Source organism: Carica papaya, chromosome 7, assembly GCF_054855325.1.
Source record: "Carica papaya isolate Zhongbai chromosome 7, ASM5485532v1, whole genome shotgun sequence".
NCBI classification, from domain to species: Eukaryota; Viridiplantae; Streptophyta; class Magnoliopsida; order Brassicales; family Caricaceae; genus Carica; species Carica papaya.
The window spans coordinates 22,367,787-22,394,881 of NC_142315.1; the positions used below are offsets into that span (position 1 = coordinate 22,367,787).

The 27,095-nt window shown below is 35.9% G+C and overlaps 1 protein-coding gene across 5 annotated transcripts; it reads left to right on the plus strand.

Moving 5' to 3' along the window:
* The first annotated feature begins 4,696 nt into the window (after positions 1-4,696).
* On the plus strand, positions 4,697-26,630 carry VRN5 (Fibronectin type III domain-containing protein). Of its 5 annotated transcripts, none has more exons than XM_088208361.1 (6): positions 4,698-4,966; positions 5,794-5,879; positions 13,109-13,171; positions 17,637-18,273; positions 24,533-24,843; positions 24,992-26,630. In XM_088208361.1, exons 2-6 carry the CDS (start codon positions 5,864-5,866, stop codon positions 26,203-26,205), a joined length of 2,241 nt encoding a protein of 746 aa, XP_088064487.1. In that variant the 5' UTR covers positions 4,698-4,966; positions 5,794-5,863; the 3' UTR covers positions 26,206-26,630. The 5 variants fall into 5 exon arrangements, with proteins under 5 accessions (XP_088064489.1, XP_088064487.1, XP_088064490.1 ...); XM_088208364.1 differs by lacking the exon at positions 4,698-4,966 and adding an exon at positions 14,169-14,239 and having other exon boundaries at positions 4,973-5,879; XM_088208363.1 differs by lacking the exon at positions 5,794-5,879 and having other exon boundaries at positions 4,697-4,966.
* The last annotated feature ends 465 nt before the right edge of the window (positions 26,631-27,095 follow it).

The window sequence follows — 27,095 nt, forward strand, 5'->3', positions numbered from 1 at the left end:
AACCCAACTAGATCTTCCCTTCATTTGGCCAATTCACCCATCGAGAGAGAGAACGAGCTGGAGATCACGTAGTTGCGATCTTCGCCTAGGAAAAAAAAAAGAGATCAACTCACCGATGATCTCCGTTAAGGATGAAAGATCACCCAACAATGATCTCGATGGGAAGAAGAAGATAAAAAAAAAAGAAGAGGGAGGGAAAGGGGCCGAGAAAGGAGAAAAGAGGGAAAAACTCACGGTGGGCAACTGCAAGCGGGGAAAAAAGAAGGAATAAGAAGAGGGAAGAGGAGGAAAAGAAAAAAAGAAGAATATGAGAGGAAAGGAAGAGAGGGAGGCGCACTAATACCCATTGTAGCTTGTGTGGGAAGAGAGAGGTATATGTGCGAGTGGCGTGGGCTGCGAACACGAAAAGAAGAGGGAGTATGTGTGAGCAGTGCAGGCCACAAGCGTAGGAAAAGTATGCCCACGAGCAGAGGAAAAGGAAGGATTTGCATGCAGTTCTACTTGCACATGCGAGAAGAGTAGTGGTGATCCACGAGTGAGGGAGGCAAAGTGTGCGTGTAGCTGTAGTCATGTACGCGAGGGAAAGGCTTGTGCATGATGCCTGCACAGACGAGGGAGGGGGAGTGTTGTGCATGATACCTCAAGCGGGAGGGGCGAGCGTGCACAACTGCGCTCACAAGCTCCATGCTTGAACCCGCAAGATTTGTGGGATCTGGGTGTGGGGAAAGCCTTGTGTGCGGTTGTCATTATGAGTGAATAAGGGAGAAGAGGGGCATATGTGGTTGTGCCTACATGCGCGGTCGTGGTCGCAAGAATGAACAGGGAAGATGGAGAGAATGCAAGTGCCCGCGGTGGTACCCACAGGCACCCGGGGCCAAAATCGCGAGATCTGCAAGCTCTTGACAGGTGTGGCGTTCCATTGTCGCATGGGGGTGACTGTGTGGGTGGTTTAGGTGACCGGTCGCATTGGGGGTGCACGACTTGGCAGTGAGTTGGTGCACGATAGTGGGGAGGAAACCTAGAGGCTGCAACTCATGCCCCTTTTTATCGTCATTGAGGTAAGTTTTCATTTTTTTTCATTTTCAGTTTGATTGGTTTGACCAGCCCCTGACCGGTTTGGTTTATGTTTGTAGGTTTCATCTTATCCAACTACTTCGTACGACGAATCCGGAAGCATTTCTTTTGAAAATTCTGAACTGGTTCAAGATAAATCCGAAAACTCGAGACCTTTGTGTCAATTCAATTAAGTTAGATTTAGAATTAATTTTGGATAAAAAAAATTAAGTAATTAGACTTAGAAAATTAAATAGATAGTTTAGTAAATTTAGATTTAAGTTATGGTTTTAAAATTTATCTAATAATAGGGTATAGTTTCATGTAGGCAAAATGGATTGGAAATGACATAAATTAATGTAAAGTGAACCTTAGTCATCCGAAAAAGTGGTAAGTATATATAATAGCTAATCCGAAGCCACAAATGCTTTTAAAATCAAAAGTTTAAAGGAGTTTTGAATAAAATTGAGAAATCATGAAACGGTAATTAATAATTAAATTAAGATAAGTGAAAATTTGTAAAATGTGGACATGATGTGTGATGCGTGATGGAATTATGCATGTGCTGTATTGATTGATCGTGAAAATGATGATGAATGTGATGACGAAAGTAATGAGAGTGAATTATGTGATGATTTAAGTGACGAGAATGAGTTTAAATGATTTAGAGTGGTTTATAGGTTGCATACAAAATTTTTTATGTTTGAATAAATGCGTGATTAATAAGATAAGATCGGTAAAAAAAAGAAACATAAAATAATTAGGAAATGATTTGAATATAAATAAAGAAATAAAATTCTAAAACTAAACTAATTAAAACATTAACTAAAAAATTTAAAAAATAAAATTTGTGAATTGAAAGTATTGAATTGATCAAAATAAGTAGGAATCAATGAGTGAGAATTAACATTTTAAGGTGATAAGAATGAGATAAAATAGAAGGAATGAACAGGGGAATGATGAAGAAAATTATGTTACGATGTAAATAGGTTTAAGAGTTGGAAATAAAATATCAAAATATAATCACTAAATAAATGCAAATAACAAATGAAGTAAAATTACGTTCCAAATAAATAAGACTTAAAACCAACTTAAATAATCAAATAATAAAACAACAAACGATAAATTAAATAAAACAAATTTAAAATAAAAATTTTCAATTTATCAATCATAACATTGATGAGCCAATGAGGAAATCTATTTGGAAATAAAAATGAGGTAAAATGTTAGAATAAAGTACGAATTGGATAAGAGGTATAAAGAAGTATTACAAAATTTTTGAGAATATAAATGACCTAGTAATAATTGAAAAACGTAAATAAATATACAAAATAAATCATCTAACGACAAACTACTGTGACAAATTATTGCATGATTTGTTGTATGCTTACCCAATGAAGTAGTAGAAATACAGATCCCAAAATAGTATTTGTTATATTAGACATTGTGTTTGTGATTATGAACGACAATTGATAGCTAGATAAGAATAATATGGATTATAGAATTACAACAATTGTCAAATAAAACTCTCACAAAACTTACAACTAGAATGATAGATTACAGTTAGGAATTAAATTTATGATCTTCTTAAAAGAATAAGAAAAAATTTTACGTATGTGATTGATTGTATGTTGTATATTGTATGCCTAGAGTATAATCTATTAGATGTACTTACACATTATTTTGCTCACTTCGTTCAAATTCTTATATTTTCTATATAAAGTTATGGAGGATAGTTTTTTAATGCCTAAATCAAGATTTTCATATTTTATTTTATTTCAAGTAAATCAAATTTAGTTTTTTTTTTAACTCTGTAAATTTTTGTTGCTTAATGTATTGTAATTTAATATTACAATAATACAAGAGATAAATAATTATTTAATTTTATATTTTCATATATTGTGAATGACTAATTTTTTGAATTAAATGGTACCCAACGACCGTGGTTCTTTTTAAATATTAAAAAAAGGATTGCGGGTAGTCACATAATAATCATATATAAACATATATGTACTAAAAATATATTAATACTATATATTTTAATATTTTATATATTATGTTATATTAAATTTTAATTTATTTTTTGTTTTTCCGTTTAGGTTTAGAAACTTTTAGGTTCATTTGGATATATATATATATATTTTTTTTAAACTTTAAAATCCAACCTATCATATTGATCTAACATTTACCCATGTTGATATTCACGTATTATTGTAAGTAAATATTTTATCATGTTTTTGTTTTATATTCGCATGAAACATTTCTCAATTAACAACAAAACTTTGTAGAAAAAGAAGTGTGATATGTTGATGCAATGAAACTTCGAGGAAGAAGACATAATGTGGTGATATTTCAGTACATTTTAATTAATAATTTTTTTTAATTTATTTAATATTTTTATTAATCTATATAATTACATGACTGACGTATGAATTAAAATTAAAAAGATTAAATAAAAATTAAACAAAGCATATTTATATAGTGTACAAGTAGAAAAATATAAAAAATAACTAAATTTTTTTATATCTAAACATGTAAATAATATTCTATAACCCCATCATGACCAACGGCTAGTAGACGGTTAGGTATATTTACTTCGTGTAAAAGGCGCCCGATAAATCTTTTTTGTTTTTAATTACTGTTTGGGTTGAATGGAAATACCAAAGTACGCAAAGTTCATGTTTGACATGGCAACTTTGGTTGACTGCTTCCTTTTTATTTTGAAGATTCCGCTGACACGTTTATAGTGCATTATATTATATATATATATATATTTTAATGAATCTTAGGTCCTAAATTCTTTATTATTTCATTTTCAGATTGTATTGTATAATAAATTAATTAAATTATAAACCTAGTCAATGGTCATTTTTTAAAAATATATTCCAAGGACTTCAATTAGATAATTTAATTCATTAACAATATTTATTGTCACCACTGTTTGTTCAGGCTCGACATAATATTAAAAATTAAAATTTTATTCTATATAATTGTGCTTAAAATAATTATGGTTGTTATATCAAGTATAAAAAAAGGATAAATTTATAGAAATTATTAAAATAATTAATTTAAAAATATCATTTTATTTTTGATATCAAATATATTTTTATAGAAATATCTGTAGAGTTAAAAAGATGTAATTAACGTGCAGTCATCTTAATCTCACACTTTATAAATTAAAATTATTTTTATCGGACTCAAAAATGAAAATAATAAAAATTACTCTCGATTGAACTGGAAATTTTTTTGATTAAATTATAGTAAATTGGCAGCATACATACAAAAAAAAAAAAAAACTAATATAAAAATAAAATATCTTGGAGCAGTAAAAGAAATAAAATAAAAAGCTCAAATCGGACGGTTCAAAATCCATCATCTCCCCACTATGACCCGAAAAAGGTTCGTAAAACGTATACACCCCAACATACGCTATCTAATGCTCGATGACATGGATTTTAATTTAATTATGAATATTTTTATAAATCACTGACCAAAAATATATATGAAAAAAAGAAAGTACAAATAAATTAATCGGCGAGATACGACGAACTGTTCGCACGCGGCAAAACATGGTAGTTACTACCACGCGCCAATAGTAAGCTAGTTACAGCGAGGCCGGGCTCGGCGACCTTGTACTTTTTCCTGCTGCTCAGAACCAACTCATCTTTTTCTCGTCAACCCAAACGCGTCTCTAGAGTTCGTGAGCCTCCCTCCCCGAGGTCTCGTCATCGTTCAGCTGTAAAACGTGAACCAAAAACCAAAGACCAAGAAGCAACAAGTTACAGCAACGAACTTTCTCTTTCTTTTCTTCCCTTCTTCTCCTTCCCCCTTCCCTTGGGATTCTCGGTTCCTTTTCTGTTTCGGCCTATTTTCTCCCCGTTAAAACCCTAGATTCCTCCCTCATTATTTGCAGGTACTTTGCTTCTCTCTCGATTTTGCTTTCTGTCCCTCGTCCTTATTCTTTTCGGAAATAAGAAAATTCTCGTGAATTTTGTGTCCTCAGATCCGTTATTGCTTCTGTTTCCTTTGTTTTTTCGTTTTCCATCACTGCTTTCGATTTCTAACGTTGCGTCTAGTTTCTTTTTTCTGTTCAAACGCTTGCACGTTTGTCTGCTTTTCTACATTTTCGTTTTCATGTACTACTTGATTTTGTTTATTTTCCTTGTTTATGCTAATCTTAATGCAATGTGCGAACTTTCACCTGCTAATGCACTTTAAAAGACGTTATACACTTCTATCATGTTGGTCGGTGTCATGTTCCAGATAAGTTCGTCCCGCAATGTGTTCGTTTGCTTATCGTTTTCCGTTCTTTTTCTTACTGTAGAACGTGCTGTAAGATAATTATGATTATTCGCCAGCATTTTTTCTGCACGAGATTTAAATTGTTGATTAGATATCATAAGTCTTCTGTTGTTTTAGAAGTTGTCTTTTTATGTTATTTCTCACTTTAAAAACTGTCAATTAGTAATTGTCCATTACTGCATTCTGATTCGGTGCCTGTTCTTGCTCAAATTGGTTTCCTTGATTACCCATTAGGACATATTGCAGCCTGGTTAAAGAATGTAAGGAAGACCAGACATAGGTGATGCATGTATGTAGATTCTTAACTAAAATAAGAAAAGAAATATGAAATGGAATAATCCCATATCGGGAAGAAATTGGAAGATTGATGGTATGAACCTGTGTTGGAAGGGTAAATAGTGTTCATTCTCACTGCCCCCCATATCACATATGTTCTAGGTCTTGGCTGGCAACTTGTTCCAGAATCAAAAGATGATGATACCAATGCTCTCAAGGCAGAACAAAAGAAATGCAAAGAAGACGAGGTATTGTGCTGGCCTCTGTGTTCTCAGCGCATTGTTATATTGATTATATGATCTTTTTATGGTAATGAATTATTTGAGTATGAATATAACACAGCAAATATTGTTTGACAATTTTCTACCATGGATCAAGTTTATGATTTAAAAGTCGGGAATTTATGGTCATGAATTATTTTAGTACTGGCTACATGCGGATGAGGGTTATGTTTGGGGAGGGGGTTCAAGTTTGGAAGACACAACTAATTTGGTGATAGAGGCCTTGGACTAGCATTTTCCTTTGGTGTCCTCTTTGGCCAGAAGCAAGAAGGCACTGGTAAGTGATCTCTAGTTTGTTTCAATCAGTCATGTTGTATTGGAGGTGGACTCTGTTAGAAATCTGTTACGACCCTAAAAGAATTGGGTCAAAATGGTAAAAGGACTGTGAGGAAGGTGGCAAGGCACTCCAGGTTTATTATCGAAAAAAGAACAAAAATATCTGCTAGCTGAGTGGGCGTACCAGAATTTGAGTACTTAGAAATGGAATAATTTATGTTATTACAGCTGACACATTTAAAGCTGCTGGTTATACTATTAGGATTTCTTTTTTGTTATGGTTGGTTGGATTTTCTTGTGTTCCCATACTAAGGTAGAATTTAAGAGACTGCAGCCATGTAACAGGTATACAAGAAAATGTGCCTATTACTTTTCTGAATTAACAAGCAGTCTTAGAATCCTTTCTAAATTCTCTCCTCTCATCTTCTTCTCTCCCTTCTTTTCTCTCATCCTAAACTAGAATCCTACTCACTTCTAAAACTCCTTATTGCTCTCTCTCACTCACTAACAAGTTCTTAGTGGGTTTCATAATCTAAAGCTCATAACAATCTGGTATTAGAGCCCTCCGATTCTGATGACTCCTTGACATCTAAAGCTTTGATCATCAATGCATCTAAATATTGGCAAACTCGGTTTGGAGACTTTACCTAGTCAGCCTCACAAGGGTAGTTTACCTATTCCAAGGACAAAGGAGCAGGAAGGACCAACTAATGGTCCGGAGTCCCATCGGAATAATTTAAACAGTGCATTCCGAGGGTAGAAATACCCTTCTTTTGAGGGTTTAAACCGACGGTCATGGACTAGGAGGTGCCTGAAATACTTCCAGGTGCATGGGGTTCCTGAAGAGTAGAGTGTTGAGCTAGCCACTCTGGGAAAGGGCTGATGTCTTGTATCAAGGATGGCAAGGCAGAATCAATTTCAGTGTTGGGAATAGTTTGTTGAAGAGCTTTGCAGAAGGCTTGGGGAAATAGCCCATATTGATGTCATTGAAGAGCTTAATCAACTCACTTAAGAAGGGACTGTTTTAGAATACCAGGAGCACTTTACAGAGCTATGTCACTGATGTTGAGGGAGACACTCACCCTTAGCGAGAAATATTTCATTTTCAGCTTTATCAGTGGACTGGATGATGAATTCAAACTCGTTCAAACTCCTTAAACTCAGAAATTTAAACCAAGCTTTTGAACCGACCTTACTTCAAGCACAATCTGTGGAAATAAGGTCTCGACACCAGAAAAATTACCTAGAATTTTCCACCAACAACCCTTCAAAAACAACAACAACCCTCAACCCACTGCCCCTTATCTCAACCAAAACAAGCTCATCATAACCTACCCTGCAGCAGAAGCAACCACCAAAAAGCCAAACATACTACTGAATGCTACTATCACCAAAACGCCAATATAAATGACTACAAAAAAGCCTTTCAACTCTTGCTTCAGATGTAGAGAAAGATTCTTCCCAGGTTTGCTACTCAAAAAAGAAAGATTCTTCCCAGGTCACCAATGCATGTATAGGGCTATTTTAGCCTTGGAAGGATGTGAAGAGGAACCATAGGAAAAGGAAGAAGAAACGGAAGCAGAGGAGGCGGAAGATACAGGGACTGCAGAACTAAAGGCAGTATATAAGGTGGTCAATGCCTTATGTCGCAAGGATTGGGTAGAGCAGAAACTGGAAAAAAACAGACATCAGCCAAGAGACTGCAGAACTGAAGGCAGTAGCCACACAGGTTACTCCTGTTTGTTAACTGAAGTGACGACTAGTTTCAAGGGAGACAAAGGAGCCTCTCGGTTACCAGAGGAGTTGATGATAGCACCAGAATCCCATCTCCCTACCAACGTAAACAGAGAATTTTAAGATATAAATGAAGAATCTATGCTGGAGATCAAGCTGATCTTAGGCATAGAATACTTCAAGAATGCTAGAGCTCAGTAGTGGGTGGCCACGCTGTGGTTAGATGCACCTATGAGAGAGTTAAGTAACATTTTTACTGGCCTAATGTCAAACAAGGGGTAGCCAAGCTAATTAAAGAATGTGATGTGTTTCTGCAGCCTCTACCTGTGCTGCACTAATCCTGGACTCATGCTTCCATGGACTTCATAGAGCAGTTACCTAGATCAGAAAATAAAGATGTCATGTTGGCGATAATGATTCAAAAAGTATGGGCATTTCATTGCCCTTAAACATCCTTTCTCAGCTTGTATGGTAGCTAAAGCATTCATTGATAACATTGACAAGCTACATGGGACACCCAAAATTCTTGCCACTGACAGAGAAGATATTCACAAGCTTGATTTGACAGGAGTTTATGTGGATTGTGCACTACACTCTATTTGAATTTTGCTTATCATCTCCAATTAATTGCTTATCATCTCTGAATCAATGTCTAGAATTCCACCTATCATTCCAGTTTGGGAATAAACCCCTTTCAAGCTCTCTATAGTTTTCCACCTCCCTGTTTCATGGACACCATAAAAATTGACACTCCCTCATCCCAACTGAAAGAATTTTTGGTAAAAATACTAGAGATGACCTGCTCTTTAGTCAGCAGCTACTGGATGCCCAAGCAAGAATGAAGCAAATTGCAGATTAGGGAAGAACATGGAGAGAATTTGAAGAGTAGGAGATGGTTCTCCTCAAACTTCAAGCCTAACAACAATTGTCTTTGGCGAATCAGAAGAAGAAACTCACGGCAAAGTTTTTGGGGCCCTTTGAAATTATACAGAATATAGGACCAGCTCATACAAACGAAAATTACCTGATCTTGCTTGTAATACCCGAGTCCGAAAATCAAAGAATACATTCTGTGTTTCATGTTCCCCTTTGAAGAAATTTTTTCCTCGAAGCAATGTTCAATATGATGAAATTACCAGTGTTGGACATGGGGACTCCAAAAATTGAACCACCTAGAATTTTGCAGAAGAGAACAATCCAGAATGATGGACAGGCAATTGAGCAAGTTATGGTGCAATGGGCTAACTTGGAACCTGAGGAAACTACCTGGGAACATTTGAGTTTTCTGAAAAAGCGGTTTCCAGAATTTTTCCTTGGGGCAAGGAAATCTCTGAAGGGGAAAGAGTTATTAAGACCCTAAAAGACTCAGGTCAAAATGGTCAAAAGACTGCTGAGGAAGGTGGCAAGGCACTTTGGGTTTATTATCGAAAAGAGAAGAAAAATATTTGTTGAGCTGAGTGGGCATAGCAGAATTGTTATGTAGAAATGGAATAATTTCTGTTATTACAGCTGACACTTTCACCGCTGCTGGTAGCACTATTAGAATTTCCTCTGTTATAGTTTGTTGGATTTTCTGTGTTGCTGTACTAAGGTAGAATTTAAGGGAATGCAGCCATGTATTGGGCATACAAGAAAATTTGCCTTCGACTTTTCTGAATTAACAAATAGTCTTGGAATCCTTTCTAAATTCTCTCCTCTCATCTTCTTCTCTCCCTTCTTTTCTCTCATCCTAACCCTAAAATCTTTCTTTTCCTCCCGTTCCTACTCGCTTCTAAAACTCCTTATCTCTCTCTCTGTCTCTCTCTCTCGCTGTGACTTACAAGTTCTCAGCGGGGTTCATATCTGAAGCTCCTAACAAAATCTTAATGATTGGGAGGAAAGCTAATAGGTTAGACTTCTCCATCTAATGTCCCGCTGCAATGATTGGCCTAATGGAATCGATGTTCCCATGTGCACATTAGGTGTCAGTAGTTCGTTTTTAGTGAAATCTTTTTACATGCATGTTTCCCACCCCATCTATTCAAAATGCTTTTCCTTAGAAGCTAATGTGGAAGTTGAATGCGACCTCTAGAGGTTAGAGTTCCTTTCTTTGTTTGGGAGGCTGGGAAAGGGAGAATTGATTGTTGACAATTTTAGGTAGAGGAGAAATATTTTGGTTACTGGTTGCTCTTTTTGTAAGAGTTGTGGTGACCTTTTTCTTTTCATCTTTGGACTAGGACACTTGAGTTTCTTGGCTCGAGTTGGGTGGCTGATGGGTTGGTTGCTGATGAGATCTAGCCATGTAGGGATTTGGGTGATAACAGAAGAAAAAGCTTATCTCTCTCATCCCTTAGCTACTTTGTGATTATTTGGAAATAGGGGAAAAGAAAAGTTTTCAAAATATAGTTTTTTCCTTTGATAGGCTTAGGGAGCTTTGGTATTGGGCCCTTCGTTTTTAACTCATTGGTTTCTCATTAATTATGATTAAGGACTTTTTAACTTTTGACAAGCTATAAGTTCCTATTCTGTATCTAGGGTGCTCTTAGTTTCTTGTTTATATCATTTAATCTTTTCCTTAAGAGAGAAAACTCATTTCCAGTCGGAGGAATAATTCAAAAAATTAACTCTTGGTTGGTATGTTTATTGAAGGATTACTTACATTACAGAACCATTCACCTAAGAACAAAGAAACATCTGCAAATTGAAGAGTTTAGTTGAAGTTTGCAGGACACCATGATGATCAACTGCTAAAGTAGATTTCTAGAGTGTGGGAATTTCTCAAAAGGTTTGTATGGAGAGAAGATGAAAAAGGAAACTTCGAACACTAGAAATATGGATGAAAAGGATATAGCAGAAATTGTTGCTGTGGTATCTGATTTGCATGTGGAGTGATTTATGATTTAAACATTGCTGCTGCTATGCAATACAGATATAGTTTAGGAATATGAAAGTTCATTAATTTGCTTTAGAAGCATTGTATAATTGTGTTGCGAAATAAAGTTTCTTAACATTTCGATAAGGTATTAAATATATCTTTTCAAACTACAGACAACATTTGACTTCCTCATCAAACAATTATATAGAGAATCTACTTTTAGATCGATTCTCAGTGATTCTTAGAATATCACATACTTCCCCTTCTAAAACAATGTCAAAGGATTTTCTCCCCACCACTAAGAACCTCCTCACTAGGGAAAGAGGCATGATGGTATGGCCCTGAGGGGCGGGCCAGACACCTAAAGATGTTCACAGGCTCTTTCTTGGCCAAGTGTTTATAGAAAGACCCCCAACTGTGAATATCCCTGTTGAGCTAAGGGTCCATACCGGCTTATGATTTAGCATTTCACTGGAAGATGCTTAGTAGGAATACTTGTATGAACTTCTGCTGAGTTGTGGCTCATACTAGAGGGTTTACTCTTCACAATTAGATCCCAGTAAAGAATAGGGGATTCACTGAAGCCCCCTGTAATATGGTACAATATTTTGGGCTAAGGTGGTTTTTCGTTATATATAGGGGAATATTAGTTAAAAATTTTGCTGGTGGCTCCAAGAGTAGGCATACTTCTTTGTGTTCTTTTTCTCTCTATGGCTTTTACTTCAACCTGTGTGCATTGCATGGGTGAAACAGAAAACCTGCTGCAGAATGAAACACAAACCTGCTGCACACTGCAGAGGTATCCAAGCGTACTAACAGTTGAGGACAAGGTTACTCCAGTAGCAGGATTTGATATATGGAGAAATTAGGGAGATTGCCTAAGAATCTACCATAACAACCAGCTGGAATTATTGTAACAGATAACATAAAACCAGTCACGGGCCCTGCTGCATATTTCCCGCACAAAGCCATTTGGAAAGCTAATGCTTCCCCCAGGATTGCTTTCTTTGCTTGGGAAGCTGTTAAGGAGAAGATCGTGACATTGGATAATTTGATAAAAAAGGGAAAAATTTGGTCAACAGATGTTTTCTTTGAAAAATGATGCTAAGAGTTGCAATCATATTCTTCTTTGGTGCCCTTTTACTGCTAGTTTGTGGCACATGGTCTATAATCTGATTGGCATTAATTGGGTTATATTTAGCTCCGTTTATAATGTGGTTATGGCCTAGGAGGGTTTAGTTTCTAACAATTATGTTACTCGGCTAATTCCTTTAATTATCTTTTGGGTTATTTGGAAAAAAAGAAACAATAGGGTTTTTGAAGGCATTGAAAATACTTTTATGAATATAAAAAATAAACGGATACACTATTTTGGATCCATACTTTTGGGTCACAGTCCCTTATCTTTTGATGTCATGGGAGCTGTGGTCGAGATGCTCATTGATATGTAAATCTTTTATAAATAGGCAGTACCCCTTGATACCACTTTTTAATGTATTTTTTTACTTTTATCTAAAAAAAAAAAAAAAAAAAAAAAAAACCAGTTATATGCAGTTAAGTTGTTGCAATTAACTGTACAATTTTTTAAAAAAAAATAAAAAGTATGCAATCAACTATACAATAGGGAAGGGTGTAATTGAAAAATCACCTAAATCACTAAACTAAATAGACATGTTACTCGTCTTTACTTCTACTTGATCTTTTTTTTTTCCCCATTTCTCTCTTACCTCTTACTTTGCTTGTCTTCTAATGATACATATTGCAATTGTTGTGCGTGGGTACAACGCCTTTTATATTATATTCTTGCCTTATTATTTTCCCAATTTAACATGTTACATTGTTAATTGTTGTTATCTCTGTTTGAGTGCGGAAGAGTCTTGTAATCACTTACTTCTTTGGTGTCCCATGACATGCGGACTTTGGAATATGATTTATGGACTATATTGGGAATTAATTGAGTGATCTTCAGGACTGTTTGTGGGGAATTATGGGCTTGGGAAGGGATAGGTGTCAAAAGGAAAGTAGTAAATTTGATTCATTAGACCATTTTTTGGATTATTTGGAAAGAAAGGAATGCTAGTCTTTGAGGGCAAAACCTTATATTTGTATAAATTAAGAGATATGTGAATTTATTATTTTGAGACTAATATGTTAGGTAATGATATCATTATTGATGAGGATTTTGTGAATGTCATTATAACTCTAATCACATTGTAAATTTGTACATGGGCGGTACCCATTTTTTGGTACCTTGTTAATATAGATCTTACACTTTTTATTTTTTTAAAAAAAATATGTATTCTGGATATTTAATACTAATTCGTTGTCACAGGGAGGTCTATTAAAATTGCCAGCTTTTACAAAATGGATTTAGAAGATGAATTTCTCACAAAAGGTATGATTTCCTTCTATGCTATTTATTATATTTGAAGGGCAACATGTTTTGGTTTCTCCTTTTTCTTTTCTTTTGATTTATTTTTTGGATGCTTGTATTAATACAGCTGGAAAGGAAGAAAAAAGGAAAGCAGACCTTGAAAATAAATTAAATTTGCTGTCAATATCCAGTGATAGCTGCTTAGTATGCCATAATGCCATTTTTTCATAATCAATGTCAATTTATCTCATGCTCTTAAGGAATTCCTGTCTGAGACCAAGTGAAATGGGTGAGCTTGATCCCGTGTCCAAGTGGATGAAAAGTTATTTATTCAGATTATCTTGTTTTCTTCCTATTGAATGTCTCACATTCATACTTACTGTTCACTTTTATATGATCGATTTACATTGTGTAGATACAATTAAAAAAAAAAACGAAACTATTATGGAAGTCTTTAGTACTTTGGGAACCTTAAAACTTGTATTGCAAAATCAGTGACCGGAAAGTGCTCATGGTTGATTAGAAAATTGATTTTTCAGGCGCTTAAGTCACTGACTATATACATTGCCTAAAGATTGTATTTCTGCTGATATATTTCCACATGTTTTTATGAAGAAACAAGGTACAGTTCTGCATTACTTTGCTTATCTTTTATGGTGAAGTGATGAAGTGATTGATTCCTTGAAGGTTCTTAACCAATTTTTGATATCAAGTAAATTTTTCTTCCCTTCCATGGAAGGAGAAAAAATAATGAAAACATATTGTCTTAACTCTCTTTCTTTTTTTCTCTCTTTAAAAAAACAAATTAGTTTCATGCTATATTAACTAGTCAATACATTAATTGAGTATTTAAATGCCGAAGAAAGTCTCGATAATAGGATGCTATGGAATGTTGATTTTGTGAAATCTGTTATTTTTGTGTGATTTCTTACCATACAGGAATGCCGTTATAGGAAAAAATATATATATTTGCTCAGTTTGTTGCTGCAGTTATTTGAAGCTTGGACGTATAGTGCAGGTTATCGTCATAGTAGAATAAAAAGACCATTCACACTGGAATAAATGGAAGAATATTGTCATAGCTTTAAGGTGAAGATTCGACATGATTGGATTACCATGCAATCTGGTCAATGGTGGAGTTTTTTACTTAATGCACCTTACAAATTGCATAAAATGGTCCCTGGGTTCTGATTTTCATGTTGTACCACCAGTCAGATGTTTGATTCCTTTTAAAGTATAGATTAAATTAATTTACGATGGAATTTATTGGATCTGATTCGGTTCAATGTACACTACGTTTATTAGGATTTAAGGGTTCTTTCAGAACCCTAAGTCAGTCTGTAAAGTATAGATTAAATTAATTTAGCATGGAATTTATTGCATCCGATTCTGTTCAATGTACCCTAGGTTTATTAGGATTTAAGGGCTCTTTCAGAACTCTAAGTCAGTCTGTAACGCTTGTCACCTTCACTAAGAATACCAGTCATTCTCTATACCCTTACAATGTTAGATTTTCTCAGTTTTCTTTTTCGTTTTTCTCATTTGCCTTAGTCCAGGAATATTTTTTTTTTCATCAGGTATGTCTTATAGCTCGTTGACCTTTCTTTGGAGGAGGGATACTCTGCTTTTTCTTTCTGTTGGTCTATTTAGCTGAAGGATGTAATTCTGATCTTTCTTTATTTAAAGTCATGTTAAATCCACCACATAAGCACTAAAGCAGGTTTTTTACCACCATAGTCACACAAAAGACAATTTCAATTTAAAACTGAATGCACTTTAAAATATAATGACATTCCGATGGTGTTTTTTGGTCAGGATCTGGTTCTGCTGCTAGCGCATTTTCCAAATAAAATTGTTTTTTTTTCTGAGAAAAAAACATCTTTTTATTCCTTAATTTTATTGGTAGCAATTGGATATGTCTATTCTTTGCTGGGCAATGTCTATCCTCAGAAAAAAAAAAGTCTACTCTTTGCTGGGTAATGTGTGGCTGCACGAGAAATGATCTTTGGGCTTGTTTTGGTGTCACAATGGTTAAGTTGAAAAGGAAGCTTGTCTCCCTTCTCGTCCTCTCCATTTTTTGAGTTATTTAGAAGTAGAAACGCAGGAGATTTTTTGAGAATTATGCCTGGTTTTTGCTTCAATAGAGATACTTGGTTTAGAACCTTCTGTATTTTGTTTAAGGGCATCCCACTCAAGATGGGACTAGTCTTTCTGTTTTCATTGACTCAATGTCCTTGGGTCATGTATATTTGTGCAGTTGTACTTGCACAGCACCATATGTTGCTTTTCAATGACTCATCCTTTTTTTTTTCCTCAAAAAGAAAAAAAAGAGGAAGTTGGAACCTCTGCTTCAGTGTGGAGAGTTTTTATGACAAATACATATGGTCAAGATGGGATCTGTATCTTGCTAGAGGCTTGATTTTTTTTTTCTTTGAAAGTAGAGGCTGATTATTTTTCACTGGCATGCCGTTTCAGTCAGCAGGTTTGAGGATCCAAAGTGGAAATTTAAACTTAATCTATGTATTAATTGACACATGATTTTTTGCTTTTCTATAGAAAAGGGTGGCTATTTCTTTTTTTTTTTTGAATTTTTTAAAGCCTTAGAATTTCTTTTTTCCTCTTTATCTAGTTATTTTCCTTGATAATCCATCATAAGTAGAAGTTCTGTAATTTTAATCATAAGCATCTTGTTTGGAGAATGATTTTTGTAATGACTTGGCTAGATGTCAATTAGTTGGTCTAGTACCATGACTTAATCTTGCATTAGCCATTGGTCACCATAGCAAGTTTCCTAGGATTCAAATATATGATTGTACATTCTTTGTTTTTTTTGAAAGAAAAAGTACAATATTTTGTATTAGCAAGGTACCAAAGAAGAGTGAGTACTGCCCCTTTACAATATTTGTATGATTGTACATTCTTTTTCATTCCTGTTCTTAATCTTTTGGAGATAGGAGATGGTCAAGAAGATGCTAGCACCGATAATGCACTAGTCTTTTTTCTAGGAAGCACTATGTGATAGAATTCTCACTCTGGAGAAATTAAAGAATACAGGGAAGGGTCATTGTCAAACAATGCCCGATGTGTCTTTGTGATTGTGAATCCTCCAACCATCTTCTTTGGTTTCTGGAGGTTCAAAGGTTGTGCTATTCTGCTTTAGGTGTGCTCACTTAGCAATTGGTGGCTTCATGTTCAGTCGCAGATGAAATTTAGGCTTGGTGGGGTACTGGAGCATATAAATCTAGGAAAAACTCCGTTCTCTTTTTGTCTATCTATTTAGTTATTTGGAGGTCAAGGAACAAGAGAGTTTTTGAGTGCATTTCCTTTCTTTTAGACAGAATTAGAGACCACTGGCTCTATATTTGAGTTTCTTTTTTCCTTCTCTTTTTGAAATAATCTATACCTGAGTATTTTGTTTTCAGGATATCCTCTATTGATTGATGAGAACTTAGGGAGCCTTTACACTTTCTGGTATTTTGTAATACTCTGAATATAGGTGCACCCCTATAGTGCGTGTTGATTTACGTTCTTTCTCTCCCCAAAAGTAAATGTTGAAGCAGTTTTAACTGATTAGCAGTTTCAGTTATTTAGAGACTCTTTTACGCTCTAATTCTAAGCTTGCATATCCTTCTTTAAATATTGAAATCATCTGTATTGGCATGTATATCTATATGCATATTGGATTTGGAAGGGATGCTTCTTGCTAATCTACTAGATCTTGAATGTCCATTTTGAATCTCATGGTTGATGGCATAAGAACTCACGATGATTTAAGCAAAATAAAATTTAAGATTATGACTACTAAATCTTGCACAATAATCTAGACTTTAAGTTGCATAAAGTTTCCCAGAACCACATAATTGCTAATATTGTTATTATCTTGTGGCACCTGAACAGCTTCAATTTCTCACGAAGAAAACCTTATTTGAAAACTGTTTTGAAATTATCTTGAAATCCATACAAGCTCATGTTCATGGATGCATGAGGGTCCAGTATGACTGGGACCTTATATTGCTCAAATCATATTTATATATAAACATGTAGAGTATAGACTTCTTTTTCCCTTTTTGTTATTGTTCAAACTTTAGCTTTCAAAGATGTGAGGAAAATTTACAAGGTAAAATGGGAGAATAAAGTGGCTGAAGTAAGGTGAGGTTGAGAAATTAGTTATGAAGATATATCAGATTGACAAATATGTGGCTGTCTGTGCAATGGGTTGGCTTAGATGAAAGCATATGAAGGGTGGATGGAGTTGGGGAGAAGATAGGTGCCTTGTTGGCACAAAACAGTCAACTGACACTTTTGTTTTTATAGTTCATATTTTATCATTTAATGAACTATCAGATCTTATATATATTTCTGTGACATTACCCTTGTACGAAATATTCCCTCTAAGAATTTGAAAATTTGTCAGGTTTAGTTCATATTCCTTGGAATTCCTATCCCCATGTACAACTTTCTCATGTAACCTTCTTTTCCTTTGCAGTTTCTGGTGTCCAAAGCCTGTCTTCCAGTGTACAAAGCACTCCAGTGAAAAATGGGCATTTCGATGATGCTGCAAGAAGTCCAGAACTCCTTCAAGAGTTTCTGAAATCTGGTCCAAAGAAGGAACTTCTTCGAGCTTGCTTTGATAAGGAAAAGAAAAATTCAGCTTCATCCAAAAGCAAAATGGCAGAAATTTCAAAGATGAATAATAAAAATAGGAAGCAGGACACTAGAAAAGCTTCTTCCAGTTCCAACTGTCAGCCTTCCACCAGAAAGCAAAGCAGAAAGGGTGATCATCCCACCCGAGTCCCACCTGCTCCTGAGCAGTCTTCAGATTTTGGATGTGCAAATTCATGGATCTGTAAAAATTCTGCTTGTAGAGCCAGTATATCCATCGATGATACCTTTTGCAGAAGGTGTTCTTGCAATATATGTCATCATTTTGATGATAATAAGGACCCTAGTCTTTGGCTGGTGTGTGCATCTGAATCTGGTGAGGGAGACTACTGTGGTTCATCTTGCCATATTGAATGTGCTCTTCAACATGAGAAGGTGGGGGTTGTTGATCTTGGGCAGTTGATGCAGCTAGATGGCAGTTATTGTTGTGCCTCTTGTGGTAAAGTTTCGGGAATTCTTGGGTAAGAAACTGAGACTCAACTCTTAACAGTTAAAATTGTGTTACTTGTTTAAATGCATTTAGAAAAAATGTTTCTTGTCTAGCAATTTGAAATATGGCCTCACAAACCTTTTCAATGACACTTCCCAGAATTGCTGCTAGGAAATTATTCAGTTTCTTTACAGTTGCTACTTATCAATAATTTAGAGTTTAGCTGCATCCCATAAATTTATGCTACTTTGGGGTCCATTTAATAGGCTTCAATACACACGTGCACACACACACACACACACACACTCTTGACGTGGCATGAGAACAAATAGTTTACTGGAGAGAGAAAGTTCTTTGTTGGCGTCAATGGTGTTTGACCGTACAGTCACTAGGTTTCTTTCCTTTCTTATGCCAGTCTTTCAACTGCAAAGATTTTTGGTCATAGAGAGGAAACTGTTTGACCTCATTAGTAGCAAGTGCTCTTGATTGCACCAAGGTGTAACAAAATGGAAGAGGTTCTAGATTATCTACCTTTCTTCTTGGCATTGAATTGGATTGGTTGATTGGATCTCTTACCTACCTTCTTTTGAAAAACAGGCCCTAGTTCATGGGTCTTGAGCTTTTTGGATGTATATAAGACCTTGTGGGTTGCATGGGTTTGGAATTTGACAAATACAGAATAGTAAATCCTCTGAATATGAACACAACTCAACAATTGCGTCCTTGGTGCCTGTTAATATATTATTATAGTTTTCAATTTTTTTTTTAAAATAACAATAGCATCCTTTATTGATATATTGAGGGTTTCAAGGCAAAAAGGAATCTGAGATGGATTCGGATTTAGTTGATTTGAAAAATAAAGTCTCCCTTGAGTTCTTTGAATGAATTGGGCTTCAGTTGGGCAGGCCTAAATTCATCGAACTTAAGGGCTTTGGCTAAAGAGAAAGGAAAGTGGGTCGTGGTCAAAAGTAGGCTAATCTAGGCTCTCTGTAAAGGGCCCAAATTAGATATTTTATTTAAAGGCCTAGCCAAGGTAAGGGTAATACCTCTTACTATTATGTAGGTGATTTGGAAACAAAGAGACAATAGAGCTTTTAAAGGTATTGAAAATGAGATTTGCAAGATCAAGGGTAGGTGGTTTTATTTTTTTGAGCCCTTGATGTTGGGGCATGATATCTATAAGATGGAGGATTTTGGGAATATTATAGATAAACTAACTAAAGTATTTATTTATAGGCGGTACCCTCTTGATACCTTTGTGAATAATACATTTCATATTTTTTATTTAAAAAAAAGGCCTAGCCAAGGTAAATCGAAGACTTTCTTATTTCTTTTGACAGATGCATTGTTAAATGATGCAGTTATTTACTTTCCTTTACACATCCCTTTTTCTTGGCTCCTTGGACATCCCTTTTCAGACAGATTCATCAAAGCTGGCTGACTAGCATATCGTTAGTGCTCAATGTCCTCTGTTTTGAAATTTAGAACTTTAGGTGAGTTTGCATGTTCTCAGGTGGTGTATGGCTGGTAGGAAGGTATGTTGAGGGAGTTCTTCTAGGATGAGCTTTAGTAGGGGGTGAGACTTTCCATGGGTAGTTGGGTGAACTTTGATATGGCCTTCTACAACCATAAAATTGGGGGAATCTCGTTTAGGGGTTTGTTTGAAGGAACTTATTAAATTTTTGGGTAGACTTAATAATAGGTGGTGATGGGCATAGTCAAATTCAAGATAGAGGCTTAGTTTTTCAATAATTGAATGTTTTCTTGTATCCTAATAGGTTCTGGCTTGGTGCAGAAGATGCTACTTCAATTAACCTCAAACCACTTCCCTTTTTGTTTGGTGACAAGTGGTTTTCTTTGTGGGTATTGCCAATTTAGGATCCTAGATGTTGGGTGAAGATTCAAAGTTGTGGTAGGAGAGAATATTAGGTCGATGGCTACACTAATCTTAGGTTAAGATAGAAGGGATATCATGTCATATCTAGAATCAAGTAATGCAAAAAGTGACTTTGTGGAATTGGAAGCAAAAGGGATTGTTTGATGAGGTTTTCGCCTGGTTGGATAACCTAGAAAGAGGACTTCATCTTCAGCAGGGAACAAGACATAGCTGAAGTGGGGCTTGCAAACCTCCTTTTAGTGGAGGAAATTGCATGGAGAGTAAGACCTAGAGATAATTCCATCTAAGAATGGGACAAAATAGAGGGTTTTTTCTTAGTATTGCTAGTCATCACAAAATTTACAACTTTATGCGAAAAAATGAGAGGAACGACTAGTCCTTTGAGTGTAACAGTGGCATGAGACATGCGGTAAATTGCTTTTTTGGGAATCTCTTTAGAAATTTGTCAATTAGCTTCTTGGATAGCTCAAATTTATGCTCCTCGGTTGATTGGGAGATAGTGGGTTTTTTTTTAAAATAAAAATAATATCTATTCACAAGTGCCAAGGTGGTATAAAACTGAATAAACAATATTTATGTGTCCGTAAGTCTACCAAAATTAACTTTTACACCATCAAAGTTCTCCTATTTCTTTATTTCCAAACAACCCATAACATATAGCCAAAGGAATAAGGCTTGTGGAGTTCTTAGCTCTATGGATCCTTTTTCATGCCCAGTCTTATCCCTCACAGTTCCAACCATCACTCAATTAATATTAGAGTCCACAGTCTGTAAGCAAAGAGATACCATAAAAGGATATGGTTGCACAATTTGGTGTCCCTCTTGGACAAGAAATGAACATTAGCCAGAATTCTACCCTCTTGATCAACTTGTCCAAAGTTAGAATCCACTGTCTGGCTACCTCCCAGGCAAAAAAGGCCATTTTAGGCAAAACTTTAACCTTCCAAATCTGTTTTGAAAGGAAATCAGTGCACATGTCCTCTCTCTCAGACAAGTGGTAACAGAAGAATTTCATTGAGAACATTCCCCTCTCCCTTTTAGGAAAATTTCTGTGCAATGTTCTCAAAAATAATTGAGACCTAGACCTTTGTTTCGAGCATCAATCTGAAATTTTTTGGTTCTCATTCTGAAGATTAAGGGTGCCTCCAACAATAAGGATTTAGTTCCATTAGCATTGCGAATCATGTCTATTGAGTTCTCGCCAATGCGCATGCTAGAAGGCTCGAACTGATTTCAGGTTATGGTGGGGATGTTTTTTTTTTACTAGAAAAGTAAAATAATATATTTAAGATCACAAAGGAGGTGCAAACCTGCATACAAAAATATTTGTAAATTAATCTGGATGTCAACTAGATCCCTAGTAAAAGTGGGTGATCCTTCAACAAAAAACTCAGTATGGAACAGTAAATCTTTAAATATGTCCATTAGATTTTGTCCCTTCAAAATCTTTTCTATTTCTCTCTTTCCAAATAACTCAAAAGTTAGTCAAAGAAATAAATCTTAATTTCTTATCACCTTTGGTGCCACTTCAAGCCCGTAACTCCTCCCTAACTGAACCAGCTATCACTCAGTCCACTCCCAAAAAACCATAGGCCAAAGACCAAATTCGATGAGCACACGAGTAACAAAAAAGAATCTGGTTTGCTAGATTCTGCACTACTCTTGTATAGAAAACAACTCATTCACTAAAATCTTTCCCATCTTAATTAATTTGTCCAAAGTAAGAATGTTTTCCCTCATAGCTTTCCAAGTGAAGTTAGGGATGGCAACAACTTTTTTGGGAGTTGTATGGGGTGGTAGGTGGGTAATGGAGAGGATATTCAATTCTGGCAGGATGAATGGGTGGTGGATTTTAAACTTAAAGATACGTTCCCTAGAATTTATGCTGTAGCCAGAAATAAGGAGAGGGTGAAGAAGGCTTATGAGGCTGTCGGTGGTGGATGGGCTTGGAATGTTCTGATTAAAAGAAACTTACAGGATTGGGAACTGGAAGAGTATGTGAACTTGTTGCTGTGTTTATCAAGTTTTAAATTGGTTGAGCATAAAGATAAAAGGGTGTGGAAGATTGACAAAAAGAGGGGCTTCTCTGTAAAATCTTTTTATGATTTCCTTACCATGAGAGAGAACAATGACAGTGTGACAGCTCCTTTACAGCAAATTTGGAAATCTAAAGCTCTACCTAGAATTGTGTTTTTTGCATGGGAAGCGGCTAAAGAACATATCTTGACAATTGACAAGTTAAGGAGGAAAGGAAATGTGCTGATCAACAGGTGTTATTTCTGCAAATCTGATGAAGAGACCTGTTTCCATCTACTGCTGGGATGCCCTGTCACTTACGGCATTTGGTCTTCTGTGTTAAGGCTCATGGGGGTGGATTGAGTTATGGCAGGTTGTGTAAGTAAAGAACTTTGAGCTTGGGCAGAACTGTGTAAAAAAAGGAGCATTTATTTCTTATTTCACTTACTATTTTTTGGATGATTTAGAAGGAAAGAAACGTAAAGGGTTTTGAGGGTGTAGAAACTAACTTTATTAACATTAGAGAGAGATGAATTCACACTTTTGCCTCTATTTTGTTAGGTTATGACATTAAAGAGTGGGAAGATATGGATGATGTCATTGACCATTTGATCGATATGTAACTATTTTATATACGGGTAGTACTCTCTTGGTACCTTGTGCATAATAATACTTCACTTTTATTTCGAAAAAAAATAAGCTTTCCAAGTGAAGAATGCCACTCTTGAAGATGTTCTAACCTTCCAAATATGCTTGGTCGGGAAGTCATCATGATTTCTCATCCCCTTATTCAAATATCAATTAAGAAGACTTCATCAAGAAGATACATGATGCATTCAACTTTTGTATTAGTTGTCTCTATAATCTTGGGACACTTATTTCTATGGGGTACCTCAACAACCTCAAATACTCATAGATCTCCCAGATATTTAGATTTCTGACTAGCACAATCGATCACTCCATGCTCCTCCCAGAGTCTGCTAAAGATGCTTTGGTAGTTGCTTGCTTGAAACAAGCAAAGGCGAAAATATCAGGAAATTGATGGATCAAAGCCCCTCTCTCCATTCACTCATCTCTCCAAAAGCTCACTCTGTAACTCGCCTCTTTCTCCGAAAAAAATTTCTCCTAGAAACCAACACTATGAGAACCTCTAGGGGTGTGATGGGGGAGTTTCCAGGTGCATCTATAGATGGATGGCAAATTCTTGATGTGACTTTGATTGCTAACAAGGTTGTTTACTTCATTATCAAGAGAGGTATGGGGCACCTAATTTGCAAGTTTTATATAGAACAAGGTTTATGATCTGTTTCATGAGAGTGCTTGTTGCATATGATGAGAAGACTCGAGTTTGGGAAGAGATGCTCCTTTTACAATTGCATTTACCTATTGTTTCTTCTCTTGCAAGAAAAAGGGAACTCCTGATTTGTGAATATTTTCCTTGAATATTAATTAGATGGTATTGAATGTCACCTCGTGAGGAGTCTGAATGAGGGGGAAGAAGAATAATAAGTTAACCTCCTCCCCCATCTCTTCTTATGCATTGTGTATCCTTTGGATATAACCAGCCAGTCTGTAAATGGGATAATAGTTTCAGTAACAATTACTTTTTTTGCGCCTTTCCCACAACCCACCTTGCCAGTGTTATTTTTCATGAACATAAATTTGGGAGATTAGTGTATCACTTAGATTTTTTTTCTTCTTGTTTCCACTTGGCAAGTTGTCTGGGGGCATATTCTCACCATTGGCAATCTTTGGAAGAGTTGGAAGATTTTAGTGAATTGGGTGTAATTTTTTAAGGAGGCAACATAGACCCTAGATTATTTGTTCTTGTGGTGCTCTCGTACTGCCTTTCGTGCACCACACCACTTTCTCAATTTGCACTGCAGATGCTGTTGGGTCTGTTCAGAATGAGTTATGGGCTTGGAAAGGTTTCCGAGGTGAGAAATCGAGGAGGGAATTTCTCTTTTCGTCTTGGCTACCATGTGGGTTTCCTCAAGGAGAGGAATCTTAGGATGTTTACAGAGTTGAATATTCTTGGTTCCAGACTCTGTTTTTGTATTGAAGGATCATTCTCAAGTTACTAGTGAGAATATGAGAGACCTTATGGAAATTTTCACTGAATTATAAATTCCTTTTTTTGTATATGGGTGGCATCTACTAGTAGTCTAGTTTATAATAGTTCATATTTTCCTTATAAATAATATCTGAGTGTATTTGTTGCTCCAATTTTTTGAGGTTAAAAAGAATAAACATTCAAATCATCATTTTTCTTGGTAAAAGGTTTCTGTGAGATGTACTTGACCAGTGAACAAATTATTGGTTTATGAAGACAATTCTTTCTGTTTGGTGCTTTCTATGATTTGGTTATTTCTGACAGATTTTGGAAGAAGCAGCTAAATATAGCAAAGGATGCCCGTCGTCTTGATGCACTATGCTATAGGATATACTTGAGTTTCCGCATCCTTGAAGGAACTAGCCGGTTCAGAGAACTTCATGAGATTGTGGAAGGTGCAAAGGCAAAACTGGAAGCTGAAGTTGGCCCTGTCAATGGAACTTCTGCCAAGATGGCACGGGGCATTGTTAGCAGACTCCCTGTTGCAGGTGATGTGCAGAAACTCTGCTCCCTGGCAATTGAGAGAGCAGATGAATGGCTTGCCAATACCTCTGCCTTAAATCCAAATTGTAGAGGTTAGAATCCATCCCTAGCTGCTTTATATTTTCCCTGTAAACACTCTATGCATTCTCCAAATTGTAGAGGTTAGAATCTATTGTTTCTTTCTCTCTAACGACCAACAACAAGCTAACTTAAAACAAATTCTATGTATTCTCCCTTCAGATTCTCTTCCTGCTGCTTGTAAGTTTCTATTTGAAGAAGTGACATCCTCCTCTGTAGTAATAATTCTGATTGAGCTGGCTACTGCAGCATCAAATGATATTAAGGGCTACAAACTTTGGTATTATAAAAGCAGAGAAGAGACACCCATGAAAGAACCGGTATGTGATTTCCCCAGAACTCAAAGAAGGATTTTGATGTCCAATCTGCAGCCGTGTACAGAGTATACCTTTCGTATTATCTCTTATACTGAGACTGGTGACTTGGGTCATTCTGAGGCCAAGTGTTTCACCAAGAGTGTGGAGATAATTCGCAAGAATCCTAAAACAAATGCTGCCATGGATCGCAAGAAAGAGAACAATGCAACCGAAGGAAGTTCTTTGGATGCCAAGAAGCAAACAGAAACTACTACTGCCGGTGGTTCTTCTGGATTTAAGGTCCGAGACCTTGGAAAGATCTTGCAACTGGCATGGGCTCAAGAACTAGGGCAGATGGCTTGGGGTCAACAAGGCTGTTCTGAAGGGTTCTGCAGTGCTGAAGTAAAAAAATATTGTGGAGGAAGCAAAGTGAGTGAGGCAGAAAACCTGGAAAAAGATCAATTGCCATCTGCTTCCCATGGGCTTGACTTAAATGTTGCATCCATGCCTGATTTGAATGAGGAGTTAACCCCTCCATTTGATTCCTCTAGGGATGAAGATAATGAGTGTAATTTGGAGCTGGTTGAGGCAGATGATGGTGCTGCCTCTAATGGCGCAGAGAAGAATGGCTTAGTGAGATCACATGTTAGTGGTGACTCCCTGACTTGTACCCAGGGGCCAACTAAAGAAGTGCCTGATGTTGATTCCAAGGGTGAGTTGTGCAGGAAAAGGACAGCAAACTCAAACGAAGAGTTACATGACTGTGATAGCACCTTAATAAATGGGTCGCCACTCCGAATCTCTGAGGGTTCAGGTTGCTTGGATGAAAATTTTGAATATTGTGTAAAGGTAATTAGATGGCTTGAAATTGGGGGTCATATCAAACCGGAATTTAGGTTGAAATTACTAACATGGTTTAGCTTGAGATCAACAGAGCAGGAACGAAGGGTGGTCAACACATTTATTCAGACTTTTATTGATGATCCAAGTAGCTTGGCTGGACAGTTGGTTCACGCATTTTCCTGTATCGAATCTAACAAGAGGCAACGGAATGGATTCTGCAGTAAGCTGTGGCATTAGAGTAGGAGGGAGCATTTTAGACACAGGATTGCAATTTGCTGAATTTCTATTCTTTCCTTGCGATAAGATGATCCCTGATCTACCTACAATGTATAGGCATTTTTTTCTGAATCACTTCCAAAAGGTGATACATTCGTACTGTGGACAAGTATTATCCGGGCAAGCTGTTTGCATTGGCTGATTGCTGATTGCTGATGCAGTTCTTCAATTTTTCTGGTAAGGGGGCCTTCTTAACGCAGGGTTTTATATTGAAGTAGGCATTTTGCCGTTTTCTGATTTGATATTCTTATTGCATTGGAAGCAAAAAGACTTGATCATTGGGGGAAATATATTTATATGAACACAGTTGTTATTGCTTTCTCATTCAGAGAAGGATACATGAATTGATTGCGGATATTTATTTAGTTTTAGTTTAAAAGTTGTCATATCTTGCCCCTTTTAATCTCCTGTTTTCCATCTTATCTCCATTTTATTTGGGCATTTGAATGTATAAGCTTTGTTAAAAACCGCAGGAAATTTCTCAGACAAAAAAAGAAAGGAAAAAGAACAGCAGAGAAATAATTTTCCTTTCAACTTGATTAACAGAAAAAAGAAATGATTAACAGTGTGCTAGTGCAATTATCTTCAATTTATAACTACTGGAAAATTTACAATGTTTTGGTTTTATAAGAAGTAGCAGTGATCTCTAATTTTGATTCTATTTTACTTTAAAGTTTATTAAATATGTTTTTGACATGTGAAAGTATGTACCATTTATGGGTGCCCAATTCTGTATCTGAATTAGAAAATTGTCGAGAAATTCTGGGTTGATCTTGCTTAATCCAGTAATCTCGAAAAGAAATTTTATATTATATTATATATATATATTTTTTTTATAATTTTAAAAATTA